This window comes from Verruconis gallopava (genome assembly GCF_000836295.1).
Source record: "Verruconis gallopava strain CBS 43764 unplaced genomic scaffold supercont1.7, whole genome shotgun sequence".
Lineage (NCBI taxonomy): Eukaryota > Fungi > Ascomycota > Dothideomycetes > Venturiales > Sympoventuriaceae > Verruconis > Verruconis gallopava.
The window spans coordinates 304,248-329,950 of NW_015622143.1; the positions used below are offsets into that span (position 1 = coordinate 304,248).

The 25,703-nt window shown below is 52.5% G+C and overlaps 7 protein-coding genes across 9 annotated transcripts; 2 read left to right on the forward strand and 5 right to left on the reverse strand.

Moving 5' to 3' along the window:
• Positions 1–68: 68 nt before the first annotated feature.
• On the reverse strand, positions 69–2,151 carry PV09_02751 (40S ribosomal protein S12; the record flags this gene model as incomplete). The annotated part of the gene is made up of 4 exons (XM_016355843.1): positions 69–565; positions 623–947; positions 1,020–1,104; positions 1,865–2,151. The coding sequence occupies 4 exons, from the start codon at positions 2,149–2,151 to the stop codon at positions 441–443; spliced, it is 822 nt and encodes a 273-aa protein (XP_016216149.1). The 3' UTR covers positions 69–440.
• Positions 2,152–2,902: 751 nt separating this feature from the next.
• Positions 2,903–6,069, reverse strand: PV09_02752 (uncharacterized protein). Its single transcript, XM_016355844.1, has 2 exons — positions 3,239–6,069; positions 2,903–3,172 (listed from the first exon to the last, which is right to left on the reverse strand). Exons 1-2 carry the CDS (start codon positions 5,715–5,717, stop codon positions 3,027–3,029), a joined length of 2,625 nt encoding a protein of 874 aa, XP_016216150.1. The 5' UTR covers positions 5,718–6,069; the 3' UTR covers positions 2,903–3,026.
• Positions 6,070–6,206: 137 nt separating this feature from the next.
• PV09_02753 (uncharacterized protein) lies at positions 6,207–7,780 on the reverse strand. Its single transcript, XM_016355845.1, has 2 exons — positions 7,550–7,780; positions 6,207–7,498 (listed from the first exon to the last, which is right to left on the reverse strand). Exons 1-2 carry the CDS (start codon positions 7,610–7,612, stop codon positions 6,575–6,577), a joined length of 987 nt encoding a protein of 328 aa, XP_016216151.1. The 5' UTR covers positions 7,613–7,780; the 3' UTR covers positions 6,207–6,574.
• A 118-nt stretch (positions 7,781–7,898) lies between these two features.
• PV09_02754 lies at positions 7,899–12,721 on the reverse strand. Of its 2 annotated transcripts, XM_016355846.1 has the most exons (4): positions 12,438–12,721; positions 11,914–12,118; positions 8,712–11,785; positions 7,899–8,654 (listed from the first exon to the last, which is right to left on the reverse strand). In XM_016355846.1, the coding sequence occupies exons 1-4, from the start codon at positions 12,463–12,465 to the stop codon at positions 8,368–8,370; spliced, it is 3,594 nt and encodes a 1,197-aa protein (XP_016216152.1). In that variant the 5' UTR covers positions 12,466–12,721; the 3' UTR covers positions 7,899–8,367. The 2 variants fall into 2 exon arrangements, with proteins under 2 accessions (XP_016216152.1, XP_016216153.1); XM_016355847.1 differs by having other exon boundaries at positions 8,712–12,118.
• Positions 12,722–16,276: 3,555 nt separating this feature from the next.
• On the reverse strand, positions 16,277–17,736 carry PV09_02755 (replication factor C subunit 5). The gene is made up of 4 exons (XM_016355848.1): positions 17,592–17,736; positions 16,920–17,542; positions 16,519–16,842; positions 16,277–16,466 (listed from the first exon to the last, which is right to left on the reverse strand). The coding sequence occupies exons 1-4, from the start codon at positions 17,676–17,678 to the stop codon at positions 16,442–16,444; spliced, it is 1,059 nt and encodes a 352-aa protein (XP_016216154.1). The 5' UTR covers positions 17,679–17,736; the 3' UTR covers positions 16,277–16,441.
• A 1,304-nt stretch (positions 17,737–19,040) lies between these two features.
• Positions 19,041–20,755, forward strand: PV09_02756 (uncharacterized protein). Its single transcript, XM_016355849.1, has one exon. The coding sequence runs from the start codon at positions 20,133–20,135 to the stop codon at positions 20,706–20,708; it is 576 nt and encodes a 191-aa protein (XP_016216155.1). The 5' UTR covers positions 19,041–20,132; the 3' UTR covers positions 20,709–20,755.
• Positions 20,756–22,734: 1,979 nt separating this feature from the next.
• PV09_02757 lies at positions 22,735–25,290 on the forward strand. Of its 2 annotated transcripts, XM_016355850.1 has the most exons (3): positions 22,735–23,439; positions 23,504–24,024; positions 24,143–25,290. In XM_016355850.1, exons 1-3 carry the CDS (start codon positions 23,425–23,427, stop codon positions 24,879–24,881), a joined length of 1,275 nt encoding a protein of 424 aa, XP_016216156.1. In that variant the 5' UTR covers positions 22,735–23,424; the 3' UTR covers positions 24,882–25,290. The 2 variants fall into 2 exon arrangements, with proteins under 2 accessions (XP_016216156.1, XP_016216157.1); XM_016355851.1 differs by having other exon boundaries at positions 22,735–24,024.
• The last annotated feature ends 413 nt before the right edge of the window (positions 25,291–25,703 follow it).

The window sequence follows — 25,703 nt, forward strand, 5'->3', positions numbered from 1 at the left end:
TCGCGCGAAGTGGAACGTGCAACGTCCCTTGTCCAATCAGACACAAGCTTTTCTCGCTGATGATCTGATATGCTTTCGAGCCAAAAGAAGACACTTATTTTTGCGATAGAAACCTTCCACAGAGCTTCTGCTAAGGATAATTTAGGAACAAATTTGGTTCAGGGACGATTATTCAAGTATTTCAAGATGCAGGTGTCGAATTCGAGTGCATCAGAACATCACAGCGAAGATCATGAGAAAACAACAATAGCAAGTCAACGATGTGCGGTTAAAGCAACAGAACTCCAGTCGATGTTCCCATGATGCAGATTTTTTCTTATCTACCGGATGGTATCAGATGCTCGTGCCCGCTCCAGCTAACCGATAGTTACGGCCCCGTCCCAAATCCGTTTCCATACGTGTAACCCCATGCTACATGCGTCGAGAAACAGACCGTACGTTTACTGCTCGGTCTGGAAGTAGTTGAGTAGGATGGAGCGCTCCTGCGATTCTTCACCCCAGTCACGGACAACGACACATGAGCAGTTGACAACCTTGCGGGCATTGCCATCACGGTCGATTTGGCCTGTTGATTTCATTAGTACAGCCGTTTCAACCCCCAAAAAAACATTGCTACACATACACAAGCCAGCCCATTCACCCAGCTGCTTGCCATCTGGCACCTTGATCAGGGGAATTTTGTGCTCTGAGCACAATGCCACAACGAGCTTCTTGTAGGCCTCCTCCTCGCACGCCTCATTCAGCACGCACATGTGTGCCTGTCGTCGGTCGAGTGCCTTGCTGGCCTCACGCAGGCCACGAGCGAGACCGTCGTGAATGAGGGCGATCTTAAGGACACCCTTCAGAGCATCGAGGACCGACATCTGGCCCTTGCCGGTCGAGGCATCAGCGCTGATTTCGACCTCGTCGGCCGCAGCGACTTGCGATTGGGTCTCTTCTCCGTCCGACTGTTGGCGCTCCAATTAGCACGTGTACGCAGTGGAGATGTCCATGGGCTGTAGAGATGAAACAAGACCTACCATGATGACTGCGTTATCAAGATATCGGGTTTTCCTCGAAGAGCGTTGTTGGAAGAGGTTGTGAAGGTGAGAGGAAGCAGAATCGCTGTAACTCTTGGCTTTGAATTTTGCAACCTGCGCACACACAAGGAATGGCGCCCTCTAGTGTCGCGCACTAGCCGCTTTCGGGTGTGTCCCTGGAGGGACAACCCTCGGTTCATCAAGTGCTCAACTGCAGCGCACCATTAAAAAAACTTGCTCTTTGATCTCTTTATGTTTGGGGCTCGAAGATTCTGTAGCTCAAAATTTTTCGGAATTTTTAGAACTCAAATAAGTCACCGAATTGACAATGTTTGCATCTTGACGCTGAGAAGGCTTGACCTCAATTGGTATATCACGTGATCACGCGATACTACATTACTTTCTGGGCATTATCATTAATCTTCATAAGTCCGTAGATATCTGCCACCGAATCCAATGACTTTGTGATATGCAACATGACATTGGTGCTAGTAGAATATATCTCTCATATACTCCGTTTCGTGCTCATAGAATCGTCCGAACTTCCCTTTTAAGGACAGTACAGATACGACGAGTTCAGATACCCGTTCAAGTCGTTCCCTTCCATCCTGAACGCGCAACAAGATGCCAGTTGAGACTTCTGGCACCCACAAGTATCTCCTTGCGGCACTGGATCTGGACACGTCGGAACTGGCCCTAAGAGGCTCGCTGTGACCCAGCACGGTTCCTGGCCGCTGGCCGGATGCCCCGCAAGATATCGGTCTCTACAAACATCCGCGTCAGCCTTATTCCATCGGCTTCTATGCGGGACACTAGAAGGTTTCTGTGAAGCTAGGATGACCTACCCAATAGGCGTCTCGACATAACACTCAAAATGGGCTGAGTAATGACCGTTGTTGAACGTGCTGTTCACGAGCGAAGGCATCTCAAATGTGACTTCGGAGATTGGATCGCTCGTTTTCGTGCATGGTATGTAGTACTGCTCCTCATCGCCTTTGTCTATCGGTGAGCAGTATGTAATCGAATCGTTCGGGGATACATCTCTTGGCTTCAGATGTGCGTGTGAGTGGATGCTGGGAACGGCAGAGGTGAGCACAGAAAAGGCGAGTGTTGTGATCACTGAGGCCAGCATAGTGAGTGTATCTTGCTTGTGGTCTCCTCGGAGACTGTGCTGATGTTTGGGTAGTTTGTAGAGACAAGATAAGCGGCCTGTCCACTTGCTGTGATCCAAGGACTCGAACGAGTGGCAAAGTGCGGCTGAGCTTTCAAGTGGAACGTATCAGCCTAGTGTGCCCAACAAGGAAACTTTCCTGAGAAGGGTTGCAAAAAGAAGACTGAATTTTTTTCTTTTTTTAAAATAAAAGAGAAAGACGAGGCCTGGATAAATGAAGTGTCTTCTCCGCTTCAGCCAGGAAGATGTCAGATTTAAGCAGACAGCCTAGCGTGCGTGGGAGGAAGCGAAAGTCAAAGGTTTGCATGTGGTCGAGACCATATGCAGCATTTCAATAGCCTCACCCTTGCAACCAAGTTAGCCTTCCAGCAAACATATGCGTCATACCCTATTTCGAGGGCTAGACTGAGTGGCTCGAAGGTTCGGATCAGTCTTGGGTCCCGGAAGTATGAAGCGGAGTTACCTTACGTCTTGGCCCTGTGTGATTGGCCGTGAATAGGGAACTGCACCATCCATGTGTCACCAGCTGTGCTTTCATAACGTGGGACCACCACTCAGCTTAGGAAGTCTTTGCCGTGCACCAGTTGTACCGACACTCGCTTGAGATCTGAATATTTGCTCCAAGACATCTGATGAACACCCGGGAAAGAATGGGTGTTGATCATTGCTAAGGAAAACGGAGAACTATTTCTATTGGCGCAATGGCGACAGTAGGAATTTTAAGATCTTATTTTCACGAAAAGAATCATGAACTGTATAAATAAATAAATAATGTCCGACGCAGAAAAACGGGGATCAACGATCATGCAGACTAAAACGTCAATTGTATTGGTCGTCTAAAAGTGTGCCAACAGCATCAAGGCATATCCGACAGTTATCACAACCACAAACGTCAATATACTCGCCGGTACCCCCCTTGTGATGAAATGTTTGACTTGTAAGTACCGTTGTCCCGTTTGACTGTCCTCCATCATGATCGCCGCTACAAGGAAACGACAGTTAGCAAAGTGTAAACAAAGACGGGTTGCGAAGGGTATATGTCACGTACTCATATTGGGGAATCCACTGGTTGGCAAACCCATTGCCGCAGAGCACATCAGCACGCTGCCCATTACTAGGAGATTTGGATGCGGCTCGCTCATTCCCTGACCAACCTGCTGAACTAGAGGGAGAAAAATGAGTGCCGCAACCGTATGACTAATGAACGTCGCTACTACGAGGATGAGTGAGGTGAAAACAACCAGGATGCCGTACAAGCTCATGCCCTCGACTCTGTGCGTGATACTCTCGGCGACAGTGTGAAGCAGACCCGAGCTATTGACCGCCTTGCCAAGTGCAAGCCCGCCCGCTGCCAGGATAATGATAGTCCAGAGGAAGTTGTTAAAATCTTCCTTTGTGAGGATACCTGTGCCAAAAAAGAGGAAAATGGGAATTATGGCCACAACGCCCATGTCACCGAAGATGGGCTGCAGCTGATGACTGACGCACCATAGTGCGATAGTCAAGATCGTAGTGATGCTGATGAACCACTGGATGCCCGAAAACTTGTCTTTCATCGGCCTGATTGGGATGATTGTTGTGCCCTTGCCCGGTTGCAATGTTATCAGCAGAAGCATCCAGATGAGCAAGATTGAAATGATACATATTGGAAGGGCGATGAAAAACCACGTTCCCCAGCCTGGTTCAGGCGACATGTTCTGGAGAGCGATGAGATTCTGCGGCGAGGCTATTGGCGATGCTGCTCCACCGATGTTGGAAGCAAGTGCAATCCCTAGAAGCAAGGCCTTGGACATGTTCGACTCGCTAGGGAGGTTTCGCAAGATGGGCTGTATGATGGAGAAACAGAGGACAGGAGCAGCGACGTTGCTGATCCACATGCTTGCGAACATGGCGACGAACATGGTCGTGAGCAGGACTGTGCGTGGCTTTGTCCCTGCCTTGCTGAGAACAAAGGTCGCCATCATCTTCGCAATGTTGTACTTCGACAGCGCTGCAGCAATTGTGAAACCCCCCAAGAGCAGCATAATGACAGGCGTCCACATAGCAGAGAAGATATAGCTTGCGGCAGCCTTGCTTTCGAGCCTTGTGTGCGGCCGCTCATCCAGTCGTACCACACGAAGTACCACAACCAAGAACGGGACTAGCATTGACGTGACGAAAAGAGGTATGGCCTCGGTAGCCCAGAGCAGTGAGATAAACACCACCATAGCGAGACAGTTCTGCTGCTCCGGCTGTTCCATGATAGGAACAAACAGAAGGACAAAGAAGACCGCGAATATCACGACAAGCGTGTACAGTGTTGGCGTGAAGAGCCACTGTGGGCAGAAATATTTCCCGACGGGGGTGGAGATGACCTTCATACTGACCTCGGCGTCGTCGCCTACGAGACGGCTCTTGGACGGGTCGTCCTGTCCCAACATCGTCTGGCGCAACCCGAGATTTGCGGCCTGCGTCTTGCGCTCGATGCCTATCATTTCACGCCACACAGTGTTCCTTTCCCACACGACATGCTCTCTCAGATGCAATCTTAGTTCGCGCTTCGCCTCCTCGACCTTGCCTTGAGTGACCAGATTGGCGTAAACCTGCTCCATGCGCTCAATGTTTGCCCCAAGTCTTTGCATCGTAGATTTGAGGAACGGATAGGCGGGCTCGACGTGTTCTTTGATGTACGTGTCCTTCAGCTTCCTGTCGAGGATTTTGTCATACTTCTTAAGCACCTTTGAGAAGCCCGTGCGATTCAGTTGGATGAAGGATCGAAGCTCGCACAGACTGACGTACAAGCTGACAATACGTTTCTTTAGGCTGATACCGGAGTCATACAGCACGGAAAAGCTCATGTCGTTGTAGTCGTCAAATGCCATGCTTGTCCTTCGTTTGGAGCTTCTACCATCATTTCGCCAATCTTCGTGACTTTCCGCCATATAGCCCGCCCCCGTCGTCGTTCTCCTCCTGGTTAAGGGCCTCGTTTCTCCATCATTAGGGCCGTCTTCATCACTTTCATCGTCGTCATCATCCTCATCGTCCTCTTGACCCTTGGCACTTTGGGAGCTCATCGTACTCGACTTCCTTCTTTTGCCAGGCAGGAACGAGAAATTCTTGAACGTGCTGCCACTCCTTGGTCTTGTCGATGCTCCTGTTACTGTTGCCCTCCTTCCTTCGGAGTGTTCGCTCTCTCTCATCGCTCTCTCCTCCTCCTCCAACTCCTGCTCGAAATTCTCCTCGTCCCGCAACAGCGCATCCATCTCTCCATATATTTCCAGCTCCTTTAGCTGATAAAAGGAACAGATCTTCTCCAGCTCATGGTCCAACGCATTCGCGAACGTCCTGTCCACGTCAGCTGCCGCATCGACGCCGCCTCCCGACGTCATTAGCAGCGGGCTGCTCTCTGTGTCCTGCGCCACCCCATTTTTGGCCTGGTGGACCTGCCTCTCAAGCGTATAGATGAGCTTCTTGAGATTCGAGTATGCGATGTAGTGGCTGGACCAGTCGGGAACGGCGTTGAATTGCAAGCTATGCGAGAACTTCATGTCGTTCTTCAGGAGAAGCCAAGAGAGCTTCTCCCGGCGCTGGGATGCTCTCTCACGCTCTTGCTCGCACTGTTCTTTGTCCTCGAGGGAGGATGCGAAGTGGGCGACGCGTACTCTCTGTAGGTCGAGGAGTTCGAACTCGTTCTTGTCCCGCGGTGCATCCACGGTGGGCAAAGATCTATGGCGTTGAGCGGATATGCATGTGCAGTGGGCGTGATTAATTCGGGGCAGAGCGTGCGGATCGGAGTCCACTGCGCCGTAAGGATTGTAACAATTGGACGTGGTTTTGACAATTGGTTACGGAAATGACGCAGGTTTGCAGTGGTTCACTGAGCGCCAGTCAGTGGTTCCTAGGCTGACGGGGATTTGGCGAATCCAAGGCGAAGATGGGAAAACATGCGGGAGCTAGCGAGCCGATAGGAGCACCACGCCAAACGTCAGAATAGAACACGATTCTTGACTAATCGAAGCACCGGTAATGGTATTGGTCATGTTTCAAGACTTCAAAATTCCCAGCCAAGACCAGCGACTGTCATTCTTGTGACGGGCCTTTCTGACTATTACGAACAGTAGAACATTTCTTCGAACTCCGCGCTGTGGAAATGCTCTATAGGAGCCGAATTTTGGAATTCGAGGTCCCAAAAATTCATCTTCGCCCATCTTGTCTCACCGCCTCAAGCACATACAGGATAGCTTCGGGCTAGTCCATGCCACAAGTAGATCCATTCAGATTGGTGGTCTTATGCTCCGCTGGAGATGCAGGCGGATGGATAGGCCGGGACCCGTCTTCGCAGAGTGCGTATTGCATATAATGTACATCAAAATACTCTTAGTATGAAACATGCATGGAAGCTAAATCACCAACCGCCACCACCTGCTTGTCCAAAGGGTGTAATGGCTCCTCCATAATTCGTAGCGCCACCCCACTGACTGGCTGCACCACCCGCATATGGAGTTGTAAAGCCTTGATCGCCTCGTCCAGGGCTCCTGGGCACGTAATCTTCTCCATTTGCGTTCCCGTCACCTCTCAGTGCCCCTACAACCTCAGCGAGTTTTTGCTGTAGGACTCTTATGCCGCTCTGGAAACAGACATCTGGCTCCATCGTGCCCACTGTCTCGAGATTGAAGTAGAAGCGTGTCGGTTTGGCATTGTAATCAAACGGCGCGCTCGGATCCGCCGCGTCCTCCCACTGGGCATTCTCACTGAGAGGCCACTCCGCCTTAGCGTCGTTCTCGTACCAGTAGTCTAGATGCTTCAGGTTGTTATGCGGATCGTATTCGAAACCAACGGCTGCTGTCGGTGCCCACTTCGCATGCTCTTTGGCAATACCTTTTTTTGCTACGCACTTCATCCTGATCTCTTGCCCCTTCCGCAGCTTCGCGATTAAACAACCCTTGCCCTCAGGATCCGTGATCACAGGCGCCCCCACAAACTCATTCTTTCGCTGTGACACTATCACCAGATCGCGCGCGTAGATGTGCATGATGTCGTCGCCAGTACATTTCGCGTCCAGTCGCAGAGTCACACTGCAGTTGTCGCAGTAGGATTCGCACTCGTCACACTCGCGAGAATACGCTACTGCGTCGACGCCCTTGGCGGACAATGGGATAAGACCCAGCCTGTGGCAAATGAACTCGTCTGCTAGCACTGAAGTGTTGGCTTCCACCTCAACGATGTCGATTGCCATCGTAGGGACTTCTGAGAGAAGGACCCGCCGTAACGAGTTTGCGAAAGCGAGGTCGACATTCCGTAGGATAAAGTTAACGTGGTTATCTGAAGTCTGTTGCTCTTTGTCAGCCAGGCGCGAAAAGCGCAATCGGTAGCAGCCTACTTCTCTTATTGTAACGCCTGGTCCTGAATCCGAACCATCGAGATTCATCGGTTCGTAGTCCATCGCGGCCTGCTGGAAAAAGGAAGTGATTAACAAACAGCTTCAGACTTGGCTGGCAAATTAAAGATGCTTAGATCCAACCAGAAGAGGTCTTTGTCGCGCACGCGCGTAGTGTGGATGTGGGTTGAGCGCGACAATGTTGGAAAGTTCGCTAAGTCTTTTGAGCAGCTCTCTATCTGCGGCCGCTTGGGAATGGATCACCCCCGAGACTCAGAGGCGGCCTCAGGCGGTTCACATGTTTACGTAAGAGATCTTGCTAAGTTGTGCAAATAAGGCACGAGGTCTTCTTTTTTTTTATAAAAAAAACTGTCATGGTCGAAGCTAGAGAATAAATTTTTCAATGAAAGCGATCATGTAGCAATTCATCAGCTTTGTGCTATGCGCAACACGGGTATCCTCGCCTCGTCCCTTCACCCAGTCATCCCATTCCATCCTTTTCATACACAGGCTAGACCCAAAATCTGAGTAGCCTTCACTTTCCCTTCGGCCTCTCATACAGCCATGGGGTAATTAACAATGAATGCAGTTCTATCCGCCTGTATTTTTGGTGCTACTTTTGCTTCCCATTGCCAGAACAAGACTTGGAGGAAAATCAGCAAACGCAGTCTCTGTCCATACCTGATTGAAACACAAGAGGGAAGTGTGCCGGTCTTCATGAATAGCGAATGTGCCAATCCAGTGACTTTTCCTGTTGATGCATAGCATAGAAATTGCAAATTGGCGTCTGTCAAATGATACAGTATTTCCCCCTCTTCGTGTCAATGCCCTTCTTCGAGCATACCTTCCCCGCTACACCACCGGTGTTCCAAGACCTCGCTGATTGTTATCCGTTGGTCAACATCTCGGTTGAGCATTGCTCGGACGAGGTCGATGCTTGCTTCGCTCATTACGTACGGAACGCGAAGATCGTGGTCCATGATCTCATCAATACTGTAGAACGGATTTTCTTTGTAGATGATCGTGTACAACAGAATTCCGAGCGCCCAGACATCCTGCTCTTTTCCGCGGTAACTTTGGCCAGCAAGAACCTCTGGCGCTGCGTAGTCTGTCGTTCTCTTAGTTAACGTAGTACTTTGAAGAAGCCGACAGAAGCTAAGCTTACCAATTGTGCCCACAAAAACGTCAAATGGACCACTCTTGATGTACGCTGCGCTGCCGAAGTCAATGAGCTTAATGTTACCCTCGCCATCCAAAATCACATTTTCATCTTTTATATCTCGGTGGACGACTTTCGCCTTGATATGCAAATGGAAAATGGCTTGTGCTACTTGTACAAAGATCTTCCGACATTCAACCTCGTCCATGTTGACTCTGAGCTCGATATAATCGAATAAGTCCATGCCAGGGAGACCATGTGGCACCATCTCGATGTAGTAATTTATATCGTCTTCGAAAAAGTCCGCCATCTCGACGATGTTCGGATGGCGTAGGTCTTCACGACGGAGGTAGTTCAGCACATGAATCTCAAGTGGAACGGTGCCGAGTTTGCGATCGCGTGTCCATGTGTCGACAAGAATTCGTCGTTTTGTGACGTATTTGATGACCATCTTCTTCGAATTTTTCTTGTACCTGCAAAGTTTGACTTGTCCGTAGGCGCCTTGTCCCATGTCCTCCAGAATCAAAAAGTCATCAATGCGTTTCTTGCGTGGTTCGCCGTCAGATTCGGAAGGGCTGTGTGATAGCGCTCCATCCACAGGCGTAGTGTTTGAATCTGACTGAGCCTCATTTTTGAGTTGTGTCGTCAAGAGTGACGCGGGACCCTTTGATTCTGTTTCATCATCCACTATCATGGGTGTAGGCATAGCTGAAGATTGTCCAGGTGACGGCTGGTGTGGCGGAGAAATAGGCTTTGTCAAGCTAAGAGCTGCTGACGTTGTGTTATAGCTAGCGGCATGCAGTTGTCGTGAATACGTGACCCACAAGGCGTACACTACTTCCGTCTCGCGTTTCGACGCAACCTTCTCCAGCTCTTCGTCCTCTTCAATGACTTCTTCCTCAATCTGTGGGGCTGACTTTTCGCTTTTGACCACTCGCATCTGCACGTCGACCATGATTTCTGACCCATCGCGGTGTCGTGCAGGAAGACCTGTCGGACGCAGAAACATCGACTCTGCCTCTGCCTTACCCTCTCTGAACGCCAGGACAGCTCGTGCTCGACGAAAACTGTGTTCGGGTATGACGATACCGTCGACAAGCTGTATCTGGTCCTCCGCTGTCAGAAGATCCAAGATTTTGTCGAAGCCTGGTAGGATGTCTGTGATATGTAGCCCATCTGGATTTGCCTGGCCGAATAGTGCACTGGAAAATACGGCATTTGAACTAGAGATCTTAAGCGTTGCGCTGTTCAGGACCATAATTCCAGCGATGTGGGGGAAGCTCGACACGCGGAACACGCCCTCGCCGGAAAGCTGCTCGACAGTGATGGGAATGCTTATGTTGTTCTTTGTCTTCGCTGTGTACGTCTTGACTTCTGCAATCGCATCGTAGTCCAGAGCACCCGTGTACGTTCCAGTTAACTTGGGTAGGTCTGGTATCAGCCGTTTGACATCGGTGCCTCTTCTGATGTTTTCGAGTTCCCAGATCGGCTCAATCGCACCCTGGGCTTTTGTGATGCAGCCTATCTCGTCGATCTCAAGGTAAGCAATGTCTTCAGCAATTTCTTCTAGAACCCATATTAGGCCACCTTTCTTCTCCTTAACCCATAAGCTAGCAGAGCCAGACGCGCCGTTGCGTTTTTGGATGGGTACAACATCACCGCAGAGAATGACTCCTCGGGATTTATGCGCTGAATGATTGGCACCGCCCTTGCCCTTGCCGCGCTGGCTGTAGGATGATCCGCTGCCGTCGTCTGTCTGAGCTCGTCGCTTCGCGGCAGAGCTAGAACTCGATCTTGAATTAGGCTTGCTGAGCAGCCGTGCAGTTAATCCACTTCCGACATTCAGCGTTGTCGTGTGGTTGGGACTTGTACGCTGGCTCTGGCTGTAAGTACCTTTGCCTTTCATGGAGCCGCTTTCCGGATCTCGCAGTTTCTCTTCCAGCCACTTCCTTCTTTCTGGCCGCACAACCTCCAAAATTCCAAGCTTGCGCACTTCAGCTTTTGTTACGCCAAAAACCAAACAGGCAAGGTCATTAGCGGCGGTGATGGTCCAGGGGGATGTTGCTTCAGTTGTAAAGATTGCCTGTTGTGCTGGAGTCCACCTGCTCCCATGGCCGTGTGGTGCTGCAGTATGCGGCGCAGCACGGGAATGATTGACAGCTGAAGCAGGCAGTATCGGCGTACTGGTGCCGGTAAGTGTAGGTAGCGTTCGTGGTGAGAGAACACTCTCCGGATGAGTTTCCTCGACTGAATACGGCTCAGCAAGAGTGTCTTGCAACTTGGACTGCAACGTGAGGTCGTCTAGATTTGTGTACGTCCTTTTCAGAGCAGCTCTCGGATGTGGCGGTCGCACCTGTTTGGTCGATGCATCCGTCGCTGCTTTGTTCAGAGCTTCCGACGAGGGTGTGTCCTCAGCGATGAATTCGTTTTCCTTCTCACTGTGGGGCACGACTGCAGATTCGTTACGATCAGATGAGAGCAGTGAATCGTCTATGCCCAGCCCGACCGGACTCTCCGCTTGAGGGAAGTTGAAGCTCCTCTCAAACACGTTTTCGCCGGATAGATCCGCAGGACCCGTCATAGGGCCTGCACCTGCCAATCCATGTGCACCTTCCGCATCACCGCCAATGAACTGTGCTTTTGCTAGCAATTCAACCATGCTCTGCACGTCTCTGTCTCCGCTAAGCTTAGCCTGTGCGGCTACCAATCCCGGATTGCTGGCAGCCCAGCCGAGTCTGTCCCGGAAGAAATCTGTAGCTCTTTTCAGCACACTCTGCCGCCTGTCCAGGGATTCTTCGGATTGATGTGCAAAGGAGAAGGAATGGAGCGATTCGGTGGGAAATCGTTGAAGGTCCTCGATCGCGTTCAGAGTTGGAGATACGGGCCCAGACGACGCGCCGAGAGACACCGTCCTTTCTATGGGGATGTCGAGGTTCATGGAGCTAGATCGGGACGGCGGGGCGGTGGTGCTACCTCTGCCTGGGGACGGACCGCGGCTGAGCGTAGGCGGCTGTCGAATACGGCGAAGACCTGAGAGACCGAGTCCATGTTCACCTGGATGTTCTGGTATTATTGGGGATCTGTGTCAGGGCACGGGTCAGCGGACAGCTGTCCATGGTTGCCTGGCATGACTTGAGTCGAGACATGCCCACTGTGGCTGGACATTCCAAAATAAAAAAGAGAGGAGATACGGCCAATCGAGACGTACTTTGACATGCTGGCAAACTCCAAGGCGGTATTTGCGTCGAGCGAGTATCTTGCCTTCAGTTTGGTGTTGAGACTCAAGGCGGAGCTTTCAGCGCGTGAGAGCAAGTTGCTCGTGGAGAGATTTTTGGTGAGGTGCGAGGATGCATCATCGCGGGCTGCGGATGACGGACTGAGAAGTGATTGTGTGGTCTCATGATTTGCATCGCCTGGAGGAATTTGAAGGGTCAGCACATGTCGCCGCGTAAGAAGTTGCACGGCTCGGACGAGCGAAGGGCTGCCAGTTGCCTGGTTGCGGTACATGCAGCGAGCCGGAAGGCCGTTCCTCGCATGCCCACGGCTGATCCGCGGTGGCCGTCTCTTGCTCCCGCCCGTTGAACAGCTGCTGCACATGGCCGTCGCTCCGGTTCTGAAAAGCGTGCGTGGTTGCAGCGAGGGCTGGTCGACACGATGGCCTGCATCGAGCTCAGGCGTTGCAAAGGCTCACGCACTTGGCCGCAGCCATGCTCGGGAGACAGGAGCACTCACCATGATCGTCCTGCGTGCTCATCACCATGGAGAGCTGGACGTTGACCAGCAATCGACCAGAATAGGTAGGCTAAGCGTACGTGGGATTGGGGAAGCGGAGCAAGAGCACTCAAGGCAGAGGAGCCCGTCGAGGGAGCAGGTTTGGGATCTAATTATGGAAAAGGACGATTCTGGGAAAATTCGCAGTGGAGGCTCTCACCTGCGCCGGACTCGCAGCGGTCCTTGGGCAGGAAAGACGTTAACGAAGTTGTGGAGAAAGCCCGCTGTCGCTGGTTGGGGCAGTGATCGGACGCGGGATCGCGCCAGGTGCTTTTTTGCTCCAGATCTCGTCACCTCGTGCGCGCCGGCTCTCAACAGCTTTTGTTGGTCCCCTTTGCGCTTCTAGACTCGCCGCAAAAGACGCAGCAAGGTGCTGGCATGCAAGCCAGGCCACACGCCCGTACGATGCCGCTGGCCGGGCGAGCTCCACGCAGACCAGACTTCGTTCGCCGTGCTCGTCTGGCGTGGTGGAGCACGTCCGCCCGCCGAAGCCAGCGTGCACCAGCGTCGCCAGCTTTCCACTCGCCAGCCTGCATCGCGCCCCCGCTGAAGGCCACGCTGACATCGAACTTCCGCTGGCCACTTGTGCGCCGTAGCACGCTGAACGGCGTCCATGCGATACGAGAAGCTGGTCCTTTGTGCCACCTCTTCTTCCAGACCTACGCCGTCAACCTCTTTTCCGTGGTCACGCTCCAAAAAGTCCACGGGTCATCAGACACGACCAACTGACGCAACGACCACGCTTGAACCGGACGCATGTCCGGCCTCGATCGCTCTCGTGCTGAGGACATGTCCCGTACACATCCAGGTGTCTGAACCTATGGCATGTGAAGATCACATAGCTCTGACATGAAACCATGCCTGCCCTACAACCCACAGGTCTTGGGCTTTGCTGGTGGGCATGGCGCTGGCGCGCTCCTCGCCTGCTCAGCAAATGCGTCCTTTTTGTAACAGTGAAATCATCGATACGAGGACTTTTGACACAAGACATCAGCCTTCTGCTGTAGGAGGTCAATGGCAGGGCTCAGCCATGCTCAAGCCATCGAACTTCTTGAAAATGTCGTTGACCATCACCGTAAGCCATACCAACAATGAGACCACGTCAACTAGTCATGTGGTACCATACAAGAGGGATGTGTCTCTTTGTGGTTGTGTTCTCTTTCCATCTCCAGCGACCTAGACTCGGCCGTAATCCGAACGACATTTCAAAAGTCGGGTAACAAAGTCAGTGTAACCCCCGCGCGGTCAAACATCTCGAGAACACGAACAAACGAAGAACGCACTCAACCCGGGAGATGTTTGGAAAGTATCTAAAAGCTACGAACTCCAGTTCTACATATCGTTGACTCTAGCGTCCACCTTGTCGGCCCACGGAAACATTTCATGTTTGAATGATTGAGCGAGGAATCCCTTTTTTTCGTAACTGCTAGATGTCCTTCAAAAGTGTTATTGTTTAAGTTAATGAATGTTAATAGGGTGGAAATCAGCCCTGCAATCTGCGGTAGTAAATCAAGATTGTGGGAGGCACATTGCCCTCGTATTCGCCATGAAGCACTTCGACTCCCGTGCTAGATAAGCTGAATTCAGACGTTGGGAGATCTGCCAGCAAACGCCTCGAGGCATCCGGATGGATTTGCGCAATAACTCTGCTGAAAGGCTTCCAATATGCACAGAGAAGTTGACATTGATCCAGAGTCTCTTCGAGAATCACATTTCGCGACCCAAACTACCACGTCTCTTCAGCGCGACGCATTCAAGGACTGATATTGAATTCGAATCAGGTGGAGAGCCTTCTAACGTGTTTGCATGTGTTTTGTTCCTGTGTCAGATGAAGCGTATGTCTTTCAACTTAACTTGCGTTTCACACAGTAACGCTTTCGTAATAACGCAGAAAAACTTGAGGACCTTTCAACTTCGCCTTCGCTTTACGAACTCAAAGCCATGATATTGGGTAAATCTCCCATATTTTTCCTCAGCCATATCTGTTGTACCTGGAAAGAGCCAAGACAAACCACTAAGGATCCGCTAACCCCCAAGAGTTTGCCATTCTCTTGTACGAATCATGCAGAAGTGAATAGTGAAGTACAGGGCGATCTTCGCAAGATCCTTGACGTCGAACTGATTATTGAGCTGGGCGCTGGTCAGACCTGGAACATGGTACGATCAATCAAGGGAGTCAATGAATCTGCCCAAACGGGGTTATCGCCTCGGACTCGACGTCCTCTTCATCAAATCTAGAAGCTTGTTACCCGCCTGTCGTACCAGGCCCTTAGCTGGTTGCGTCCGCCCGAGCCCGCTATCCTCTCTGGAGTACCATTGTTGTGAAGCTACCAGCTTCGTCGTCCTCAAATCCTCGGTATCGGGTGAGAACTGGGGCTCTGGCTTTGGTTGCACAACGTGGCATCGGCAGACGATCCGCACGGATCCCTGTGTGAAGTCAAGTCGACGGAAGTGCCTTGAGCGAAGGTGACACAAATTTGTGCCCCGGGTCTCCGAGGTCATATGTAGGCCTCACGTTCACCCCTCGAATCGTTCGGATCCGTTTCTGGAGCGGCAGGCTCGATACGGGTCTCCAGGCCCGCTCTACGTTGCTGCCGGCCTTGAACACGAACGGCTCTCAAGTTGCCTTTTCGTTCATGTACATCAGGAAGTCTAGCAAAGTCAGTGTTCACCTGGCGAGGGCTCCAGGCATGCGCCTCCTGCATGCTCGGGACTGAAATGGCTATGCCGCTCTCCAACTCGGCAAGTGTTTCCTCCCGACGTGCTTGGATTTCTTTTTTTTTTCTTTTTTTTTGGGGGGGGAACGAGTCGTAGTTGCCGCTTTTGAAACAAGCTGGTCGGACGCCGTGGGCAGTTTTCGGGCATGGGGCAACAGGCTTGAAGCACAACGGTAGATCTGTCGAGATTCGCTGCAACGGCGGAAGAAAAGATTGCGATCCAGCACCATCGTGGCTTTGATTGGATGTTGTCCTGTCCAGATGGCTCTCTGACCCTTCGGAGCTGCCGTCAAGGGCGTCAAGTATGGCATAGATTCCTGCTCGAATGACGACCTCGTCTTTCTCTGGCCACGCCGCAAGTCATGTTACCAGTCGTCCAAACTAGTGAGCTTGGAGTTGAGCCATTCTCAGACCGAACCGGCTAGGCTGTCTAGGAGAGAGAATCTCCACAGGACGGGTCTCTTAACCCCACAAAGAAAAAAAGGCTTCACGTTTATACGTTGACGTCTTCTCTAACTAGTCACAGATCAGATTAATAAAAAGATATTTCACATCTTTCCACGCTTATATTTACAGAAAATTATGAAGTCACGATGACAGTTGGGCGAATCGCCCACCGACAAACAGCCAGAGTAGGATAAGCTCGTTGTAGTTCTTGCCCTTTTCCAAATCATAAAAGGCGGTCAGAACGTCATCCTTCGCCGGCTGTGCGATTGCCTGTCCCCGGGCTACGGTCGAGAGAAATGCTAGGGTGATGCAAAGCGCAGGTGATCGATGGACTCTTAAGATCTGTGATGCGTCGTTGGTAGGTTTGCGTGCTCATCTGCATGTTTCTCGACAAACGGACGTATTTGTGAGCGTAATGAGACCTTGCCTGAGCTGCGAAGGCATCGATGTTGCGGATGGTGGTAAGGCACGAGCAGGTAAGGCAAGATGCACGACGGCAGACGCTGCGGCTTGGAGCTTGTAAGGAAGTGGAAGAACGGTAGACAAAACAAACACGACCACGACAGAGCACTCTTTTCAGTTCAAAGGTTCTAAGCGGATCACACGTATGACGGAGCAAAAATAAAAAAAAAAAATCTCCAAAACACGTTTCCGCGCAAGTGCGGTCGGGTACTCTATTACACGCTCGCTTTAGTTGGTACAGAAGCTAAGCCCCTGAGTGTGACTCCCGCGATGGATTTGAGCAGGGGGCCGTGATCGTTCAGGAGACCAAAACTATAGAACGCCGCTTCGTGAGCGCTCCTAAAAGTCCATTCCCATTTCGTGACTGTTCATTGTTAGCAGCACGCAGCGAAAGGCCCCGAGGCCAGCGAACGCACCTCTCGTAGATCTTCATAAATTTCGCCACAAACGCCTCCAGATGGAAGATGAGTTTGCTGCCCATCCGGATCCTGTGCTCGTAGTGGGCCGACCACTTTATTATCTCTGACTTGAGCTCGTCGTCGACCTTTGGGATCAGCTTGAACGTGAGCGTCTTCAGAACGAGCGTGGCAGGGATACAGTGCGACAGCAAATCGTACAGCTTTGCCCGAACCTGCAATATCCGGGCCGGTGTGCGCTCGGCTATGATGTCGTCTGCTATCTGCGCGATAAGCTCTTCCCAATCCGGGGGCGGGATCGGCGTCTTCTCGTTCGGTGTCTCGCTGGTGCTGGGTCAGCCTTTTTGTCCGTCTAGAAGAAACGGGAGGAAAAAAAAAAATAAGGACTCGGGCCTGCTCACTTTTGGGCGTACACGGCCTCGAACATCAGCAGCGCCTTCCGGAGGTTTCTGCCGCTCTCCCTCGCGATCCTTTGCCGCAAAGCTGGCACGTCGTTGAACCTCTCGCTCTTGCCCACCTTCGCAAGCACGTTGCAGATGTCCTCTTCGCTCGGGGCAGCAACACGAACCAGGAGCGTCCTCGACTTGATAGGCGCAATGATGTTGGCGGTGGTGTTTGCTAGAAGAATCAATCTGACGTTTGCGGAGTACTTCTCCATCGTTCGTCTCAGCGCCGCCTGGGCATCTCTCGTCAACTGGTCGGCCTCATTGATGACCACGACTTTGAACCTTTGCTTTGCGCTTTGATCCACCTGCTGCGTCTGTGCCACCTCTTTCAACAGATCCTGTATGACGACTCTGTCGTAATTGCCAACGTCGCTAGGCGTGATCTCGAGATGGTAGATCGAGGCGACGATGTTGAATTCGAGCTTGCGGTTTGCCGTCGTTTGAAAGACGCGGGAGTCGATCTTGATTTTCTCCACGCCTGGACCGTACAATTCCTTCAGAGTGGCGACAATGCGCGTCTTTTTGCCGGCGCCTGACGGGCCATAGACAAGTAGGTGAGGAAAGTCGCCGCTCTGTGCCTGGTCTCTCGTGAGCAAAGTGGCCCCTCCCTCGAGTTAGGTTTCGTACCAAAGCTCTCAATTTTTGGGACAAGTCTTCATGATATGATAGCTTGTCCAGCGAGCGAGGCCGTTGCTTGTCCACGAGCAATGCCATGGTTGTGGTTGGCTTCCGAATTGTAGGATGGAAAGCTCATCAAACGCCAGACTTCGTGTGACGCGTGCACGCCGGGATTTCGCGTCGCCCATCACTTTGCCCAGAACGGACGCCCCCCAACCTCACCAGGTCACCTGACCAAACTACTGTTCTACGAGACCAGAGAGAAGAGTGAGGAATCGGTTGCTTTAGGATGAGGGCGAAGCAATCCATCTGTTGACGGTATTTTATGCCAATGCCTGCATTTAAGAAAGTTACAACTGTCGTTAATCCAACCCGCTGCGCAAAGTTAAGAGTACATCTATTTTTTTTTTTTTGAGCCACAGCATCAACAGAGCGAACATCGCTGAAGTGCAATGAATCCTTCTGTTCCTAATTCCATGCCCAGAGATGGAGACATAGCCACGATGTTTTGCCAGTGCGTGCCGAAGAAGGAGAATGAAGAAGAAGAACGGTCAATCTGGAATGCTAAACACTAAGCGCGTCCGTGGAAAGCGCTTTGAGGTTTACATAGGGTTCTGTCACTCTCATTCCCACATCGTACGTTCGCACAACTTTTGCTCTGTAGTGAAAGATTACTGTGCGCTGCATCTGCGTACGGTGCTGTGCGTCTCTTATGTCGTCCTGATCAAGTCGACAATCGAGACGCGGATCTAACGCTGGTTCGGCGTCACTCCGCTGTTCTGAATCGATCACATATTCTTACCTTCAATTGCTATATATACGCACATTCAAGAAAAAAAAAACCCGTTTCGAGAATTTGAGAGCAATGATTGGAGACTCAGATGGCGATTTCTCATCTGTTACCGCTGCTGTTTCAATTCGTTTCATAGTCACAACAGCAAACGCATGGGTATCTCGGGTCAAATTCTAGGCTTCAACAAAACCGTGCCTGGGAAACCTTGAACGCATGACGTCCAGTGCTATCCGCCACCATAAAAAACAAGTAAACTTACAGCATTGTTAGATCACAGACCTTAGCACCGCGCTGGGTCGACGGGGCATTTCCATAGATGGAATTTCGCCGTCCTTGCGGTTCAGATCCAAAGCCGAGCTTTGTACGCAGAGGTAAGTGTTTATATACACGAAACAAGACGTCCTGTGCAGCTTTCCAAGTAAAGGGCTTTGTTTTTGCTCCATCAGATCGCGGGCCAAGTTGACAAGTCATCTCACCAAGGCTTTTACGACAGAGCTAGCAAAGCGACTGTAGTGACGCGCGTGACTTTGATGTGTGTAGCTACTGCTTCGATTGCATCCGTAGAGGGTGACGCTCACGCCACAGTCTACACACGGCCATACAAAGCATAATTAGCTCATCCCTTAAGCCATCGCGAGACATCGATCTTGGACCTGCGTCTCAAGCTTTGAGGGACCCTGATGCATCAGGGCCATCCTCTTCTCAGACCCCTTTTCGGTTGTGTTGCTCAAAGAAGCGTCGGCTTTTTCCTGAGATCGCTCCGCACAAATCAGCGCCTCGAGAACCGCGCATCCTTCGCTGTCCGTGTGTTTGTAACGCGTCCAATGGAATGCCCATGGCAGTTGACCGTCGAGTGATCCCGTTCAGCTCTCCTGTTGTTCGGAAAAAGCGCTCTAAGGGAACGAAGAACATGAAAAAAAAAAGAGGAGCTACGTGTGGAGAAGCACTGTAGATATCCCCCAAACGCCAATCTTCCCTAACCTCATGAAAGGACGAACAATTCGACGTAAAGCAAACTTGGATGGAATTACCAGACCTGCAGAGACGCTGCGTGATCACATCACTGTTCCCAGTTGCAAATTGGACAAGTGTCAAAAAATTTTCGAGAGAAAAGTCCCAAAGATGGCGATTTGTTTTTTTCCCTGGACTGGTTTATTGGATACTTTGGATTTGCAAAGCTGCGGATTGAGTCAAAGTCATAGCCTCATGCGTGTCGTGGAACACCACCAGGATCAAAGCAACCCGCTCTTGCGCAAATGCTGTGTGGATCGATGACAGGCGAAGCAGTGTCTTCCTGCTCGTCATTTACGCCAGCGTGCGTTGCAAGACCTGCATCATCATCGCCGCTCAGCAAAAGTTAGTGCTCGTCAAGGCGGTCCGATTTCATTTGAAAAGCACTCGGTCATTCTATGCGAGTTCCTTCGCAGAGACACTCGAACGTTGTGTTTGCTCACGAACACGTAGCAAACGGCGCAGCCAGGCCTGCAACCGCGATGACCATGCGGATAGTTGACAGAGATGGATCTCGCCCTCATCATGACGCCCGAAGAGCAAAAGTGTTGCCAGACACCTTTGGCAGCCGCAATGGCACGGCTCTCACGCGAAAGGCGGGCTGGTTTCAACCGGCTAACGCCGGCCGACGGGCGATTGTTACCGTTGGTACTTTCGTAGTCCACACCCAAATCCACTTCTGTGGCGACAAGCTCGGCAGTGAGAGTCGTTTCGTTCAAGACGGAGTCCTTAGCTCCGCACAATGAATGCGAACAGGGTGCGGTGATTTTTCAACTCTGGATCCAAGTCTGGTGCTGCCGAGGATGAGGTCGACATCCGGGGGCTGGAGCGCCATTACTGGACAGTCCAGGAAGACGACTGCTACTTGCTCACGCAAACAAGAAACGGCAGCGTCGGCGGACCTGAAATGCGGCCGCCGAAAGCTTCGGGTGCTGCTCGTCGCTACCAAGAGTTCGACCGCCGGGGGAAATTTGGATTTCTCGACGTCCGGGATCGCGCTGCGGCTCAGGCGTAGATCGAGATCGGATGCGTCGAACCTGCGACTGGGTGAAGCCCGTCGTTTTGCGGTCTTGCCACATTACACATCCAACCGATGTTGGACTTTGTGTGCCTTCTTTTTTTCTCCCGTCTTTCCAAGTTTACGTGTGGCTTCCGCACAGTTCTTGTTTTTTATTTTTCTCCACGGGCCGTTGCACATTGGGCCATCGGAGAAGCTGCGCCGAGCGTCATTTGCCATCCAGCTTGCTTTGGGGTCTTGTTTTCTTCTTTGTTGGGAATGCTTGCATTACTTTGCAGCCATTCACGCGTGTGTAAAACTTTAAAAAAAAAAATTCATTCCAACCGACACAGCGTCATGGTTAAAGCTGGCAAGAAACAATGACCGTTGCGTTGTCCAACCCATCTTTTCTTGGGCTGCGTCCTGCTTTACGGCACACGATATTCTTTCGATCCACGTGTCGTCCACTTGCGGTACACGTTTCATCATCAGCGTGACACTTCGATGACCGGCATAAGCGTCGGATCTTACGCGTACCTATACACGCAAATTGCTCGCTTGTAGACCCTAATTACCTCAGTGCACTACATACCCTGCTACACAACTGCGTTGATTCAAAGGCTTGAAAAGAGCCGATCCTTACTCGTAAGGGTGAACCGTTGATCACGGGTGAGCCAAGTTCCCCGTAGTTAAAGCGATGATGATCGATTTCGTGCTGGCGCGGAGTCAGATCCGAAGTCTCGAAATTTTTTTTTTCGAGCGAGGAAAATGATCGTCTCCACAAATTCGTTGTTCACAGATGAAGCGAGCGCAGTCTCTACTTGGTGCTGACGCTTTGTGACGTCGTGCTTCTGGTCAGGTTTGGTGGACGTGCTTGGGCACAGGCAAGCAGGTAAGCAGGTTGTTGGGAGTCGGCACAGCGCCGTTCACAATTCCAGCGGTTTGCAGGACGTGGGCGAGGTACCCGCGTCGCTGAGGGCGCGGAAACGATCTGGCCGCGCCGTGGGTTGTTTTCCTGGCCAGGCAGTTTGCGATGTCGATCGCAGCATGGCCAATTCTGAACACCGGGCGAGAAACAAAAGAGCGAACACCGTCAGGGGAGCGTCTGTCGGGGCCAAGGACAAACAATAGTCTGGTCATTACAACTGGCAGCCGAGCTGGTGCGTCCTGGCCTTTATCTGAGGCAAGCCCTTTGCGCCCGGTCTAACACGTTTCGAGGTAGGAAGGCTTGCTTGGGACACAGACTCACGGGCCGGGTTGGCGGCACTGATTGGCACGATAGGGAAGAGAAACGGTGAGATTGGACTTTTTTTTTTTTTCGCACAGGCGTGTCATCTCCAGTCCATCTCCCAGTCATACGTCGATCGACGGGGCTCGGGCGATAAGAGGACTTGATGCGGATCCGCGCGCGCGCGCGAGAGCAAGCACACCACTCTTTGACGTGCGCAGGGCAATAAGGTACGGGCTAGTCAGGTCGCGAAAACGCGCCTTCTGTTCGGCGCAGGATTCGCCCCCCGAATTGTGGTCAAGACTGCGACTGAGCACGCTGGCGAATGGAGCACAGGATAGCTGGTCCCGCCGCGACCCCTCCTGGAGGGACGGGAACGTCGTTCACTTCGTCGCAGGCCGTGAGCGGCTGACTTGACGGTGCTCCACGTTTGGCAAGGCGCATATACGTGCGGAGGTGATCTGCTCGACGGCCAGGCACGGCGGATAGGAACGGGCCCAGCACTGGGCCGCTGCGAGGGGCGAGCTCTCTCGTCTTTCGTTCACTCGTGCTTGGATCACGGAATCTCGTGCGAAGCGAGTTCTCGCTCGTGCCGGACGGGGCGACGCTGCACGGCAGCAGGAGCTCGAGCGGGCGGAGGGGAGGGCAGCGGGCTGGCTTTTCGCGACGAGCGAGCGCAGAGTGCGGTCGTGCTTGACGCTGGCCGATGGCGCACGAGACGCACGAGACAGGCGCGGCAGCCAGTGAGGACACCGGCCGTGCTGGCCTCGAGGAGGGCGAGCGAGGGCCAGCGCGACGAGAGCACAGGCGGCGTCCGTTGCGCTGCGCGGTGTCCCGCCACGCAGCCGTGATGCGCGCTGGTACGGGGGATCTGAATTTAGAACGTGATTTGCCATCGCAGCCCAGTCCTTGCGCCATCGGCCAGGGTGCAGCCGCCGCCCGGTGCTTTTGCGCGCTCCGTCGCTGCGAGCGCTGGCTGGCTTCTGATCCCGGAGCCGGCCAGCTCGTCGCGCTGCTGGGCGAAGGCTGCCCGTGGCTGAGAGGTTGTGGTCAGAGGGCTTCATCACGAGAGGGGTGGGTTCACTCCACACCCGCTTGTCTTACACGACAAAACGCCGCCGTCCCCAAAACCTTTTTTCCTGTTTTGCGTTTTTGGTTCCTTCTCGTCGGACGTTGGCAAGATCCGTCTCTGGCTTTTTTTTTTTCTCGTTCCCCCACAAGCACGTCGAGGCAGCCACAATCGACAAGAATCGCTGTCGTACCGGGGCGGGCTTGTCGCATAATTTTGTTTGAGGCCATCTTTGAGCGTGCCCGACTCTTCCCCATCCAGCCAACGCCATTGTTTTCCCCGACCTTGGGCTGCTGCTGCTGCTGCTGCTCTCGCCCTCGCGTCGCAATCCACCTTCAGCGTGCTGCCACCGCCGTCCTTCTTCGTCTCCGCCGCTGGCTCGACAGCCGCTGTCCTCCGCCTTGGGTCTCTCCACCCACCCGCCCGCACGCACGTACGCCCGCTTGCTCAACGCACACACCCACCCCCAAAGCCGCCGCCTGCGATAATCGGCACCCAGGTCTAGGCCCCGTTCTCCTTCGGCTCACCCTCAGCCCTGCGCACAACACATCCAGTTCAGGTGCCCTTTCTTCTTGACGCTTTTCCGCGACGCCTGACCTCTCTGCCCTCCCTTCTCTCATCTGCTGAACACACAGGAAATTTTTTTTTTCTCTTCCTACTCTTCCACAGGACGACCTGAGAATCAAGCCTTTTCCCAACGAGCCTGCGATTCGAGGGTCTTCTGGCTACTTGGCAAAGCACACAATGACCGCTGCAAAGGTACCTCCTCGCCTTCGGCCCACTCAGTCACCACGTGAAGTGAGCAGCGAATTGACACTTGCAGGACTCGGTTTTGAACCGGACATCCGCTCAGAATCGACTGTCCGTTGGCTCGTCTGCCAGCAATGTGTACAAAATGCACCCGCGTCCGCACTCGCACTCCCTCTCCGTCCCGTCCATAAATGCCGCCCACCGTGTTACCCGCCGGAAGTCCATGTCCTCCACCGCCGCCAATCGTGAGGCGGCTGTTTCCGCACTCTTGAAGGAGAACCCGGCCGCCGGCGGAGACGCCGCCAGCAGACGTGGGCCGAAGGCATCGAAAGGCACTTTCCCCGCCAGTTTGCCCGACGGCTCGGCGTTTGGACAGGCCGGCTACGACGCAAAATACGGCAACGCAATCACGGACACCAACTTTCTGGAGGTGCTGCCGGAGGACGTCAAGGGCGGCAGCAGCAAGGCGCGAGCGCGCCGGGCAAGCGAAGGCTCTCATCTCCGCAAGGAGGGGAAGAGGGTGGCCGGCGGAGAATTGAGATGTGACACCTGTGGGAAGGGATACAAGCACAGCAGCTGTCTCAACAAGCATCTGTCAGTAACCCTTCGTCAGCATCTCTGCCCTGTCTTCGTATGCAGGCCATTTACCTGCCATGGAGAGACGCGTCGTGACAAAAAGTGCTTTGGTCCCGTTTTATTAACGCGTAGACAGGTGGGAACACACTCCGGAATGGCAGATTACGTCTAAGCTGCTCATTTCGAAGCATCAGCAGGTGCAGCTTTTGGAGGCAGCATCCGTGCTCGTGTCCATGAACTCGGAGGCGCCCTCCGGCTCCGCTATTGATAGCGACGCCTCTTCGCCCGCAGCGTCTGGTTCCTCGGACCCGCAAGACAGCGAGATGAGCTCGATCGAAACGACCCCACCCCCGCAACTCGACGACGCCGGCTTCAGCTCCGCTGCACGCACCGAGTTCAACTCGAAGCGTTACAGCACCAACAGCAGCGCCTATTCGCAATCCTACCAGTCCTCCGTGTTTTCCGAGAGCGCTCCTTCCGGTCGTCCGTACATGTCGCACCACCGCCAGTACAGCACAGACGGTCGACCGACAACTTCGGGCACCTCCGTCAACGGTGGGGATGACTTCGAGCATGCTGATCTGACTGCTGCTGTTGGTCTCCTTAGCTGCAGCTACGGCACGCCAAAAAGTGGACCGGTCATGCTCCCGCCGGACGCGCCGCCTGTTCCCCCCCTGCCATCGCGTTTCTTAGGCTCGAAGGCAGACCATCTGTCGCCCAGCACATTGACCTACAACGCGTCTCAAAACTACTCGTATCTCCGCGAAAAGAGGGATGTTGACATGGACGCCGAAATGTCTGACGAGGAGCCTGATCGTCACCGTGGTCGCAGCGATGACGACGATGAGGGCATGTTTGGTAAGATGGAAGAATGATCGCGACCCCAGTCGGCAACAAAAAAAGTCTACTTGGTTGTTAAAGACGATGCCATGCCGATTGGTCGCAAAATGCAAAATGAGAGAGAATTAAAATACTTCCACGGCCTACTTGACCCTTCGTCGACTTGGGGTCAGCCAGTCGAACCATCCAACGAAACCCTTACCTTTATCCCTCCAGCTTGAAACTCCGCACTCCACTTCAACACCGATGAGGAGATTCTTGACGATGAAACGTCCTGCGATCTTCGAGGTTAAAGTCGAGGTGGTTATATTTTTTTTCCAGCGTTGAGTTCTCTGGACAAAGTCAATTTTTTTTGAGCGCAAAACATCTGATGCTAGTATCTTAGCCTTAGCTACATTGTTCATACGTACCTGATGAAAATGACACACTCTTTTGAATCATGACGCTTTGGTCTTTTTTTTTTAAAAAAAAAATACACTTTTATTCAGAGAAGAGAAAGTCGGTCTAAGCAGCGACAGGTGAGAAACGAATTACGCTCCAGCCTGGCGAGACTGACGTTCTTTCGCGCGTATAAGCGGTGGGTAAGGTAAACAAACGTATTCAAAAAAAAAAAAGGGTAGCAAGCAGAGGCTTTGTTTTAGGTCACTGCAGGAAAAAAAAAACCAAAAAGAAAAATAGTAAGACGTCACATTGTGCCAATCCCTCGACGGATGTATTTACCCAACGCGCCACAACGGACGATCGGAGACGATTCGCTATCGATGATGCTAGTTCTTAACTTTCGCCATGAAGCAGAAAGATAGAAGTTGATAGGGAAAAAAAAAGAAAAATGAAAGGGTGTGGGGAGAGGGGGGGGG

What these genes read in the sequence shown, in the direction of transcription:
- PV09_02752 (XM_016355844.1), bottom strand. Translation starts at nt 5,717, where the DNA reads ATGAAGTTCTCGCATAGCTTGCAATTCAACGCCGTTCCCGACTGGTCC. An exon ending in CAGTGGATTCCCCAATATGA is followed by an intron (nt 3,173 to 3,238) that starts GTACGTGACATA and finishes GTTTCCTTGTAG; the next exon opens with CGGCGATCATGATGGAGGAC.
- PV09_02753 (XM_016355845.1), bottom strand. Translation starts at nt 7,612, where the DNA reads ATGGACTACGAACCGATGAATCTCGATGGTTCGGATTCAGGACCAGGC. An exon ending in CAGGCGTTACAATAAGAGAA is followed by an intron (nt 7,499 to 7,549) that starts GTAGGCTGCTAC and finishes AAAGAGCAACAG; the next exon opens with ACTTCAGATAACCACGTTAA.
- PV09_02754 (XM_016355846.1), bottom strand. Translation starts at nt 12,465, where the DNA reads ATGGTGATGAGCACGCAGGACGATCATG. An exon ending in GAGTTTGCCAGCATGTCAAA is followed by an intron (nt 11,786 to 11,913) that starts GTACGTCTCGAT and finishes GCCCTGACACAG; the next exon opens with ATCCCCAATAATACCAGAAC. An exon ending in CGTTTTTGTGGGCACAATTG is followed by an intron (nt 8,655 to 8,711) that starts GTAAGCTTAGCT and finishes AGAGAACGACAG; the next exon opens with ACTACGCAGCGCCAGAGGTT.
- PV09_02755 (XM_016355848.1), bottom strand. Translation starts at nt 17,678, where the DNA reads ATGGCATTGCTCGTGGACAAGCAACGGCCTCGCTCGCTGGACAAGCTA. An exon ending in CCCAAAAATTGAGAGCTTTG is followed by an intron (nt 17,543 to 17,591) that starts GTACGAAACCTA and finishes ACGAGAGACCAG; the next exon opens with GCACAGAGCGGCGACTTTCC. An exon ending in GAGGCCGTGTACGCCCAAAA is followed by an intron (nt 16,843 to 16,919) that starts GTGAGCAGGCCC and finishes ACCCAGCACCAG; the next exon opens with CGAGACACCGAACGAGAAGA.
- PV09_02756 (XM_016355849.1), top strand. Translation starts at nt 20,133, where the DNA reads ATGCGAACAGGGTGCGGTGATTTTTCAACTCTGGATCCAAGTCTGGTG.
- PV09_02757 (XM_016355850.1), top strand. An exon ending in AGCTGTCTCAACAAGCATCT is followed by an intron (nt 24,025 to 24,142) that starts GTCAGTAACCCT and finishes ACGCGTAGACAG; the next exon opens with GTGGGAACACACTCCGGAAT.